The 12599-nt window shown below is 43.7% G+C and overlaps 1 protein-coding gene across 2 annotated transcripts in view; it reads left to right on the top strand.

The window, feature by feature from the left end:
* Positions 1-12310, top strand: part of TTBK2 (tau tubulin kinase 2) — a 216241-nt gene extending 203931 nt beyond the window's left edge. For both annotated transcript variants that reach the window (XM_084629924.1, XM_084629925.1), the window contains 2 exons: positions 7466-8754; positions 9839-12310. In XM_084629924.1, coding sequence (XP_084486050.1) covers positions 7466-8754; positions 9839-10307 — 1758 coding nt within the window. In that variant the 3' untranslated portion in view covers positions 10308-12310. The remainder of the gene's footprint in view (positions 1-7465; positions 8755-9838) is intronic.
* The last annotated feature ends 289 nt before the right edge of the window (positions 12311-12599 follow it).

Consider the following 12599-nt stretch of genomic DNA (forward strand, 5'->3'; position numbering starts at 1 on the left):
ATCAATTTGGTCACAGAATGGGCCTATTTAGCGAAAGACAAGTTCCAGGCGATTTCATCATGAACAATCTTCATGTACCAGCAAGGACTTGCTTTTGCCTCTGGGGCCACAGGACTTTGTGTACATACATGACCCCTTTTGCATGCCTCCATCTTTGCTGCCTTCAGACATGGCTCCAATCTGGTTACTCACCAAACCATCACTCCATGGATTTCATGCTGACAGTCCCTGCTAACATACTGTCATCCCTCCAGTGGTGTACAGATCCATGTCATGTATGCATCGGGGTTTCCTTCCTTCCTTCCGAGACAAGAGGATCATCATCGATGCATCCCTTTATCACCTCAGACGCAGGCATGAGGCGAGCCAAGGTGCATGCGTGGACCAACGGACACTACTTTCAAATTCTCTATCTCTGGGTGTATGGTGTGCATGCGTAACCCTCACTAGAATACAGATAGGGACCACACATCTCGAAGAATCTCCAGTTACAGATAAGTAACCTCCTTGTACTAAGCAAGGAACCGAACATTATATAAGATGAAGCATCTATGAGATGGAGAGATATAGGGAAGTTATTCTAGATGGCAGAAGATAGAGACTTATAATAAAAGTGGCCAGATAGTGTGAGGAGCCAGAGGGTCAGTACTAGATGAGAAGAAGATGCAGGAAGGAGAGAGAGAGAAGATACATGAAGTTTGCTGTAGTGAATCCATGAAAGCGTTTAAAAACTTGGAGAGGACTTTTGAGTTGTAAACTAAACTGATGACGGAGCAAGATGAGATGTCCACAGAGAGGTATGTAATATGATGATGCTTCATACATGTGAGAAAGTGTTGACAGTGGTATCAGGAGCAGATTAACAACAGATCTGGGCACAATGTTCCTAAGGATATGTCTACACAGCAAAGAAAAATCTGCAGCTGGCCCATGCCAGCCAACTTGGGTTGTTGTTCCATTGGTGTGTAGATTTCTGGGCTTGGGCTGGAGCCCAAGTTCTGGAACCCTCCCACCCCAAAGGGCCCTAGAGCCCAGACTCCTGCCCAAGCCTGGAAGTCTACACAGCAATGAAACAGCCCTGCAGGCCGAGCCACACAAGTCCGAGTCAGCTGGCATGGGCCTAACACAGGTTTTTCTTTGCTGTGTTGACATACCCTAAGAATCCTGCTGTCCCAGGCAAAAGCAGACCTGCACTTTCAGTAGCAGCAGACACTGTGATCTCAGAGAAGAAGCTGTTGTTGAAAGGTCACAGATTTATCTTTTGGTGTATCAGTAGCTCTGTTGTTGTATAGCACAGTGCCACTTCTAGACAACCTTTCGGACTCAGACCAGCAGTTCCAGATCTAGTATCTTGACAACGAGGCCAAGGAACCACAGCCCCCAGCTTAGGTTCACCATGCAGATTTGATGAGAGGATTTCACCCCAAGGATATAAGATTTTATTTTAGCCTATCCAAGTTTTAAAAGGAGGAGAGTGGAGTTGGTAAGATTTCATAATGGATGTCTTCTGTCTACTCGGATTGTTTTTTCTTCAAGAAATGGGCAATATGGTGAATGAATGGAATGTTAGGAAGGAAAAATGAAAAACAGAACAAATAATCTCATTCCATATCTCAGTTGGAGAGAACTATATGCTATCTAGTATAAGTAAGAAATTGTGCTGTCAGAGGCTAAAGGATTTATGCCTAAAACAGAAACAAATTAATTTCTGACAATTCAATGAGGGGGGAAGAGAATATCTTATTTATCTCACCATTTGTTTGCTCAGCATTGCTTTCTGAGACATATTTAAACTTTTGCAATTGTAAGAGATGCTGATCAATGCCCCTGGACTTCTGAACTGAGACAGCAGTCTGCTGCATCATAGAGTTTGTAGAGAGAAGCCAGTAATGATAATAATTAGGTAGATAATATTTTCTAGTGATTAGCACAGTAGACTGGGAATCAGAACTCCTGGATTCTATTCTTAACTTTGCCACTGAGGCATGGTCCACACTTACAAAGTTTACTGGTATAGATATATTCAGTGGTGAGCTGGAGCTGGTTCGCTAGAACTGGTTGTTAAATTTAGAAGCCCTTTTAGAACCAGTTGTTCCGCAAGGCACGACCGGTTCTAAAAGGAGTCCCACTTCTAGTGAGTTTGCAGGTCAGCCTAACAAAGAGCATTAAACAGTCAAAGGCCTGGTTCTAAAAGGGCTTCTAAATTTAACCGGCCAAAAGTGGCGCCTTAGGTGCTGACTCCATGGGTGCTCCAGCCCTGGAGCACCCAAGGGGAAAATTTGGTGAGTGCAGAGCACCCACCGGCAGCTCCCCGCTCCACCCTCGGCCCCAGCTCACCTCCGCTCCGCTCCGCTCCGCCTCCTCCCCTGAACGCGCCGCCCCGCTCTGCTTCTCCGCCCCCCCAGGCTTCCTGTGAATCAGCTGTTTGCGCGGGAAGCTGGGGTGGGCTGAGAAGCAAGCGGCAGCTTCCCGCTCAGGCCCAGGGAGGCTGAGGTGAGCTGGGCTGGGGGGTGGCGCGAGAAGGGCCACCCGTGCCGCAGCAGGTAACTTGGGGGGGGGGCGCAGGGGAACCGCTCCCTGCCCCAGCTCACCTCCGCCACCCTCGGCCTGAGTGGGAAGCCACGGCCTGCTTCTCTGCCCTCCCTGGCTTCCCGCCGAATAGCTGATTCGCTGGAAGCCGGGGGTGGGGAGTGGGGCCGGAGAAGCAGAGCGGGGCGGTGGGTTCAGGGGAGGAGGCGGAGCAGAGGTAAGCTGGGGCTGGGCGGAGGGCAGACAGACCAATTTTTCCCCGTGGGTGCTTCAGTCCCGGAGCACCCAGGGAGTCTGCCCCTAAGGTGCCACTTTTGATGTGATCAGTGGGGGGAGTGGCCGCTCCCCCTGCTCCCCCCCCAGCTATGCTCCCCCGCCCCTAGGAGCCAGAGGGACCTGCCGGATGCTTCCTGGGAGCTGCCTCAGGTAAGCACAGCCAGGACTCCCCACCTCGCCTCCAGGCAGGTGCCTCTGGCTCTTAGGGGTGGGGTGAGCACCCACTATAGTGGCCCACGAGACCCTCCTGCCCGGTTCTGGGGGCAGACAGGGGAGAGGGGTGGATGGGGCAGGGGTCCTGGGGGGGGGGGCGTCAAGAAATGCTGCGGGGTTGGATGGGGCAGGAGTCCCGGGGGGCAGGGGTGGGCAACGACCCCCTCGTGGGGTGAGGAGGGAACCCGTTGTTAAGATTTTGGCAGCTCATCACTGGATATATTGGTTAGATGTAGGGCAGGTTTTTAACTGGCATAGCTATACCAGTGTAGATGTAGCAGCTATATAGGTATAACTGTGCTTAGGCTGGTATAATGTATGCCTGTCAGTGGAACCGACCTAATTTATATTGGTAGAACCAATTTTATACCCATCTGCTGGTTGTCAGAGGTACTGCAGGATGAGGTAGTTTTTTGGGTTTGGGGGTTTTTTAACATCCTTTTCCTGAAAAGTGAGAGAGGCTTTTTCTGTTTGTTTGTTTTTCCAAGTTGTTGTTAACATTAGAGACTTGATCCATGATTCCCTCTACCTAGCAGCTAACATTCTTATCTTGTCTTCAATAGCCTGCAGGGCCTTATGGATTAGACTATGGGGGAAGTTATAGCTTCCTAAATCAGGATGTGAGTCATTCTTTTTATTTCATAGGGGGTCTAGATTTTTAATGAGATTTCAGATGCCAATCTCGCTGAACTTTCAGATAATAAGGATTCTCTTTCAATCCTAGCTTCCCAGTGTAAGAAATCCTAAACCCTCTTTTGCAGGTAAGAGTCACTATTTTCCATCCAGAAATCAACCAGGAAGTATGGACCTAAGAAATCCATGTTGCCCTTTGTGATCTCAGTAAAGGACTTGTAATAAATGCTTCTGATAATCTGCTTTCATCAAACCTCAGGCACTGGGAATGGACAGTAAGGAGGAAGGATTTCCAATTGGTTGTCTTGTGAATTTCCTCACTGAGTTGTGTTCTGTCCATCGTGTCCCAGAGTTATATTCTCATATTCCTCCAGTTTCCTCCTCTCCCCAAGGGTAGTGGCATGTCATCTTCCTCTTTCTTCAGCCAATAAGGATGATTTTCTTCAGAGGTGACCCACTTCTTGGAGGTCAGAGCCATCATCTCAGTGTAAGGGAACAATAAGGGACTACTAGAGACCAAAGGGATATCCTGCATCTGTGATGTTAACAAATACTTCCCTCCACATCCTTATAGTCTCATCTGATCTAATAGGTCTAAGGTTTCCTCTGGATAATTGGCTTTTTAATTGGTTCTACAATGGGGTATTTAAGACCCACACTGGGACAGAAGGGGTTAGGGAGCAGGTCTTGGCCCAGATGACTCACCCCTGCCATACCAGCAGAGCTTGCTCTAGCTATAGGAGGACCTTAAAAGGGAGCCAGACAACTCAGAAAGAGGGGGAGGATGGTGGAGGAGGAGAGACCTATTTCATGAGCTCCTGAATAAGGATGAAGCTAGAGCCCTGGCTGTAGAGAGGTTCTGCCAGTGACAGCTACCCCAGGCCCTATGAGGAAGGGCTTGGCTTTCCCTAAGACTAGGGAAACCTTTGCTCTAGCTTCTAGAGGATCATTGATAAGGCATTTGACCACACCATGAACCAAGGAAGCAAATGGTAGGAAGTGGCGTTGGGAGGCAGCCCCGAAATACTCTGGGGTGTTTTGCTATCACTGTCTCTCACAGGGCTCTAAGTCAGAGCCCAGTGGAGAGGAAGAGCCCAGGCTCGCCTACCAACCACCCTTTTCGTGGAGGGGGCATAAACTCCTTCCCATCCTTCCCCCTGCTCTTGGAGAGAAGGAGATGATAGAGACATTGTAAGCCCTGTGTCAAGGGCATGCCACCCACAGGGGTTTGGAGATGGGCTGTTGACCCTTTCTTTTGTGGGGAAGTTGAACTATATATATTTTTTTGGACTCTGGTACCTCGGAAGGGGGTGAACTCAACTGATGACCAGGTGGAATGGCTGAATCACTACCCTACCAAAAGTGGACCTCTACAGTGTTGGAGTGATTGCTGGTGAGGGATGCTGGAAATGGAGGAGAGGTGGAACCCAGGGACCAAATAACTATGCAGCACCACTGATAAGCCCAGTCCCCATTACAAGCTCCTTTGGATTTTATTAAATCTATGTCTGAAGTTGCAGCAGACCTGTTAAGTAAAGTCTTCTGCATGATCAGCTATTTAAATCACTTGTACATGTGGATAAAGTCTGAAGACCAAGCTCTGAGGAGAATCAGTGGGACAATGGGCATTTTTGACCTGGGTTCATGGGAGTGAATCACAAAAAGAGTGTTTCCTTTCCCTCTGAGCACTTGAGCCATGTGGGTTTGCTAATGAGCTCAAGGAATGATATTTCCATTCAAGGAGAGAATTGTGTAGCTATAAAACATTTAGCAGTTCTAACAGAGAGGGAATGGGAGAAAGAATTGTCTCATTATGTTGACCCTAATGTCGTTTGTTCCTTTTCCTTTACACCCTGAGTGCTTGCTAGGGTATTGTTGTTTAAAATGCAAGAACTGTGCAGTAGTGGACCCAGTCACGGAAAGGCAAATTTTATTCCCACTTCCCCTTTGCTTTTTGAGATTGGATCAGTACAGCACAAATCCCCCCTCTGACCTGAAAGATCCTGGATTTTTTCTTGAATCCTGGAGTAAAAAAAACACTTCTCACTCAAAAACGGAGATAATGTTTCTTTCATATTAAAGACTAAAACTAAGATAAGAGAAGAAGTGAGTACTGTTCCCAAGAAGTGAGTACTGTTTCAACTTTGGGTTGATTGGTTGTCAACATTCCATTCTGATTCAGTCAACAAGAAAAACTCAGGACTGTGCATATTGATCCAGTCACTGAAAGCAAATTAGCAGGTAAATGAGAACAAAGTTTACCTCTTGCTGCAGAAGGACTCCAGGCATCTGAGTATGGGTTTTCCCTTGCTCCGTTGATCCTGGCAAATCCTCTGTAAGAACAGTAGATACAGCTTATTCAGTCCCCTTTGGGAATCCTTAGGGTGCCTTCCTTGCTGGGCTATTTCCTGCTTTCTCTCCCACTGCACACAGTGAAAACCCCATTTTTTCTGCCCTAAAAGTAACAGAAAAAATGGTTGACTCTCATGCTGTCTGTGGAACTACAAAGAACCTGCTTTGCAAATCACTGCTACTTTGAGACCAGCTACCCAGTGGTGTATAAAAACCACATTGTGAGCCAGACCTCGTATTTCTAGCTTGCCCAACCCAGCCTCAAGCCCAAATATGGAACAAAGACCTCAAAGTGAGGCACATTAGAAAATCAGTGTAATAAACCTCAGTATGATGTGGCAATAATTTCCTTAACATAAATAACATTAATTTCTGTAACTTCAGTATCATGATGCAGCATGGCTAATGTTTCATATTTTTCCTGTGAATAAATTTACAACATCAGTTGGATGTTTGTGTTTGATGAAGGTAAGTTTGACCCTATAATAATGGATGTTTGTTGCATGGGACTATTAAAAGGATGTACAAAAGGAGTGAGAGTCTCCATGCAGCTGTTGAATTCAGATTCCCCAACAGGGTACATGTCACTATCAAATCCCAGTTTGCTTGTTTTTATGGAAGTAGATTGAATACCACCAGTATTAACTGCAAAATGTGTTCCTGGGACCTAATGGGTGAGTTTGATTTTAACATCCAATGGTGTCACTATGCTAATTATGCTAAAAGTATGCCCTTTGAGCTCTCCAGCACTTTCAGACTATTTCTGCAGCAAGTGCCAGTGAGGTCTATGATATAAAATTGCAGATTCCATGGCAACTGTCATCAGCCTCATCTTCCAGCAGAGGGGAATCCAGGAGGCTTTTGTGGCCGGACTCACATTCCATAATCATTTCCACTGCTGATGAATATTACAAGCTCTGACTATAGGTCTATACACCATGGTGACTCAGTGGGAACTATCTGCTGCCTTGACCAAAAATCTAACTTCTTTAATCCTAGCCTATGAAATACTATTAATCATCTTCCATCCCTGACTGCAGGGTCTTGTAATTTTTATAGTATAGCTTATAAAGGATTACTTTTTACTATGAAATTCAATGTGTAAAACTTTTATAAAAATATGCAAAATTGTATAAAAATAACAAACAAAACTTAGTTTACTCCTTAGGCTGGCTCTGTTCTCCAGCAGGGTTCTTGGTGAATGTAACCTTTTCAGCAGAGATAATGCTTGTTTTCACATGCCATACATTCTGTCCCAGGATGGTAGAGTATTTTATTTTCTAGTTCTGTAAATCAAATGTCATTTATGAAATTAGCTGTTACTTTTCCAATATGACCATAATGATTGATGGGAAGAATAACACTTTGAACATACAGTATCAAGTCTGCATTTTAAAGAATATCATCTGTATAAGATGATATTCCTATCTTTTTTAATTTTTTCTTTAATTTTTCAATATAGATAACAATACCCAGACCATCAGTAGCATCCACCCAGTCTGCCTCTGAGAGCTTTCGTTGTGGCCACCAGCTAGAGAAGAGGGATAGAGACACTCATCCTATGGAACACACTGTGGAATTTTCCTCTCCGAAGGAGAATTTGCCTGGATTGGTAGTGACAGAGGATGCACTTCCCACTAGTACCAGCAGAACAGATCTGGTACTTCAGTTAAATCATATCAGCCATGAGGTGCTTGATAGGGAAGGGCACGTCAAAGAATGTGACAGACTCGTAGACTGTGGCCAAAAGGACCTATTTGAACAATGTAGCAGTAGGGAGGAAGAAAAAGAACCTGGAAATCTCGCTCTAGAAACTGAAGAAGGAAGGCTTCCAGTGGTTTCTGAGGATGCCATAAAAATGTCTCACAAAGGGCAGAGTTCTTCTCCACAAGGGAGCTCAAAATTTGTGGAAGGAAAACCTCCAGCTACTATTGAATCTGCAGATGAATCACAGCCAAGGACTTCCTGCCTGGTGCCAAATTCAGATGCAAACTATGAGGTACTGAAGTCAGCAGTAGCTGAGACATCAGAGGTTTCACCATCAAGAGTCATAGACCTTTTTGATGATAGACAGGAAAGTCAAATAGTAATAGTGCAGGAAAATGGTTTCCATGATAATGAAGAAATTGATCATAGTGAAGACTTGGAATGCCACCAGATGGACCTTACTTCATTTTTTCACCGGGAGGGCAAAAGAGAAAAAAGTGCCCCCAGAAATGGAGAGCTGTTCCATTGTATTTCCGAGAATGAGAGTTCTCATCAGTCTAAGAAAGACTTGGTTAAGTCACCTTTTGTAGTCAGACAAAGTCGCATACCAGTTTTAGCACAAGAAATAGACTTGACATCAGAGTCCACTTCTCCTGTTTCAGCAAAGGAAAAGCTTCTCCTAAAGAAGGCCCATCAGACAGATTTGGTCAGGCTACTCGTGGAAAAGAGACAGCTCAAGTCTTTCCTTGGTGATCTCTCCAGTGCCTCTGACAAGTCACTGGAGGAAAAAGTGGTTGCTGCTCCTGTACCGTTTTCAGAGGATGACGTCTTATCTGCCTTTTCCAAATTGACACTGGACTCTCATGTGGGCAAACAATCGGAGGATGGCTCTTTGTCACCAAATAGTTCTCAGTCCAGAAAGAGCAAGATTCCAAGGCCAGTATCCTGGGCTACAACTGATCAAGTCACCAGTTCAACCTCAGCTCAATTCTTTCCTCGTCCACCCCCAGGAAAACCACCAACTAGGCCTGGGGTAGAAGCCAGGTAATACAGACGAACTAGAAATACGTATTTTATTTTAAAATAGCTTTGAGCTAGCTTGCAAAGAGTATTGTGAGAATATGCATGGTGTGATTGTCCAAAACTTCTGTCATTTGTAAACCGATTTTTTTTTAAAAATCCTGGATTTGAGTGATCTGACCACAGAAAAGCATTTGAGAAATATCTTAACTGTTTTTTAAAAAAAGCTTTAGCTTTAAAACATCAGTTAGATATTAATAATATCTTGAAGTGTTACAGAAGGATGTGACAGCCTTCCAGTGAACTCTCCAACAGATACAAAGAGCCAGAATTTTCAAACCTGGGTTCCTAAAGTTATAGCTATATTTAGATACTTAAATAAAAATTACCTGATTCTCAGAAGTGCTGAATACTCAACAAAACCCATTACCAAAGTACTCTTATTTAGAAGTCTAACAGTTTGAAAATTTTGATGAACAATATTAGACATAATTGGTTAGGATCAGATCATGACTGATTATGCACAGGAATGAAAAGGAGCACAGAGAGGCCTTCAAAAGCTCTACTTCACCCCTGGACATCTATGCATGGGCAGCCATAATCCTGTTCTGTGTATAAGTAGACTACAAGTATACGGGGAGTGTAGGTGTCAACAGTGATTCAGTATTCTCTGAAGGAAGTTGTAGGGGGATGGCTTTGCCCTCTTCCACACTGACAGACTGCAGTCACAGTGGGTAGACAGGGAGTGTATGCTACCGCTCCAAAAAAGGAGCTAATAAGCACCGCCCTTCAGTATACTCCTTCCCGTATTATTAGAAAAATAAGTATGCTTGTATGCACTTTGACACCTCTGTCTAGTACTTATAAAGACATTTTTGTTATGTGTTGGGGGTTACACAAACATGGATACTGTATCCATTTGAACTGTACACAAACCAAAACCCTACATCCAGATGCCTCTGAATTTTAGGTAAGTTCAGATCCAGATGTGAACTCTGCAGCTAAGGCCCATCTCTAGTTTCCATTTACATTATGTTTGTGTATATTCATTGTAATGGATAAAGCACAATAAAATGGTGGAAATAATCTCTCTTCATTTCTTTTTAAGATTACGCAGGTACAGAGTTCTAGGGAGCAGCAACTCAGACTCAGACCTTATCTCTCGTCTGGCTCAAATCCTTCAGAATGGATCTCAAAAACCAAGGAGCTCCACCCAGTGTAAAAGTCCAGGATCACCACATAGCCCAAAAACGCCACCCAAAAGCCCTGTCATCCCTCGACGCAGCCCCAGTGCCTCCCCTAGGAGCTCTTCCTTACCCCGTACAGCCAGTTCTTCACCATCCCGGGCTGGACGGCCCCACCATGACCAGAAGAGTTCATCCCCACACCTTGGGAGGAGTAAATCGCCTCCTAGCCATTCAGGCTCCTCATCCTCTAGGAGGTCCTGCCAACAAGAGCACTTCTGCAGCAAACCAAGCAAGAACGGTCTGAAAGGATCCAACTGCTCCTGCCACCACTCCCCAAACACTAAAACCCCCACAGGAAAGAGCAAATCGGCTAGTAAACTTAGCAGATAGGAACTGAGCCTTGACAGGTGTAAAAGCCTTCTCGTAATTTGATGCATGTTGTGTCTGTGTATTGTCTATTTAAACAAAAAACAAAAAAACAAAAAAATCAGTGTTGAGTCCTTGCTTTCAAAAGAAAGTAAACATATGATAAATTATTTGACAATTCATAGTGTGTAAATGAGTGGCCAGGCATTGCCTAATGACAGGCAGCAAGCAGATCAGAGAGGGGGTAGAGGTCAGAGAAGGATAGTCAAAGATGTGTGGAACATTTGAAGTTAAAATTATCTCTGAAGTGAGTATTCTAATAGGGTTTTTTATTTATTTATTGTTTTTATGTTGTATACTTAGGAGATTTGGCCTAATTATTTAAGGCCTTTCTCAAAGAAATGTAATAGAACCTGAAACATCTGTTTTTATTTCCACAATGACACCACCACCTCTGAAATAGGTACGGCTCAGGCATTTATTTGTAGAATTTTAAATAAGCACATTATTTGGAAGATAATATTTTTAATTTGTGAGTCTTTTCAGTGTCAGGCTGTGCACATCTCTTTCTGAGTCATTCGGTGTCCATCTCTCCCCCCCTTCCCCCCTGCCCCAATGGTACAGATTCCCCTACTTAAAAAAAAAATTACTCACTTTACCTGTTCTATATACTGATGACATTTTAAAAATAAGTTTTAACATTTTCTGAGTTTTTATAGTGATATTTTGCAGGGCATTTGTCTTTTGTTAGTATCCAAGAACCTTTAAACATCGGTCATGTTGCTTTTTTCCTTCTGGGTCCATGGTTCTCCTCTCCGGGCCTGTATTATGTATATTCTGGAGACAGTCATTCCAATCTGAGTTATGGGAGAAAGAAGGAAGAGTCTTCAGGCGGAGGGTTGTTGCAGACTTACCATATACTGCTGTGTGTATTTGGTCAGAAGTATGTAAACTGTTTGTCTGAAAGTCTGTCTGAGTGCAAAAGAGAGCCTTTGTTACAACTATCATTTTCCCATTGGTTATGGACCACTTAAATCCTTGTTGACCTTATTCACAATGTTGCTGTCTTGACATTAAATCCAAGATGGCAATGCTGAGAAGGAGTAGAGAGAACTACAAACTCAGATTCGTTTTTTACCTTGGAATTTAGCTTAAGTCTAGAAGATGAACTGTATGTGTATTCTCAGTGCTGAAAGGTGAGTGCAGAGCCTGTACACTTGCTAGGTTATAGACAAGAGGAATAAAGGCCTTCACTTCCATTTCCTACAGAATCTGAATGAGAATATTTGGCAATATAACCAGAAGGAAAACAAATCTCAGACAACTTCCCTGTTTGGATTTTTGTCTTCCCTTTTGCCCTAATGTCTCTTAGGGAAGCCAGACCCCTTCTCTGTGAATAAAGTCCATGGTGCCTATTTTCCCCAAACAGTTTCCTTTAGTACTCACTTAATATGCTGTAGAGGATCATTGTAGGACACTTTAGGGGTATGGCAGCCTTTACTATGTTCAGAAATGGAGAGTGGATCAGAATAGTTTAAAACACAGGAGTACAAGTCTGAAAGGGATACACTAGCATCCCTAATGCTACCTGTCCTAGCGGTGCTGGATGTGTGGAAGCACTGTCAGTTACTGATCTGCTTGCTGTAGTCATATGCCTTTCTAGCCAGCATCTGTGCTTTTTATTTAACCTCTGTTTGCTGCCAAACTAGTACCTTTGGATTGAAAAGGAAATATTTTCTCTCTGAGCTAACACATTTCTAATGCTGCATCACAGCTGCCCTGGAGCTGCACTGAATTTCACTTGTGCTGTCAGAGTGTGTTGGGATTTTCTTTTTCCTCCTGTGTATACTGTTTTCCATAAGTAATGTAGCACAGTGTGGAACCTTAGTTTCATTCAGGTTTCAAGCACTGCAGTGGAATGCAATAGGTAGCGCATACCTGCTGTTTCTGAAGAAACTATATTATTGGAAAGGCTTATTTCTTTGTATTATATTGTATAATAGGTACTATACTAATGATTGCATGTCCTCATGGTAAATTATATAATATAAATATTTATAAATATATATATATACATATGCTTATATAAATTCACTTACTCTTTCTCATTCTCCATTTGTAATTTATGGACCACAGACGATGCAGTTCTTTTTCTGTTGCGTATCTGAATACTCTTGGTGTTGCATCTCTCCTTTCCTGAAAATAGTTTCCTGGCATCCACAAAGTCAAATAGCCTTCATGCCTCAGTACAGGGCTGAAGGGTTGGTGATTTGTCAGCAAGCCAGTGTTTTGTGTCTCAGCCTTTTCCTTTTATTT

This window comes from Lepidochelys olivacea (genome assembly GCF_965140295.1).
Source record: "Lepidochelys olivacea isolate rLepOli2 genome assembly, chromosome: 6".
NCBI classification, from domain to species: Eukaryota; Metazoa; Chordata; order Testudines; family Cheloniidae; genus Lepidochelys; species Lepidochelys olivacea.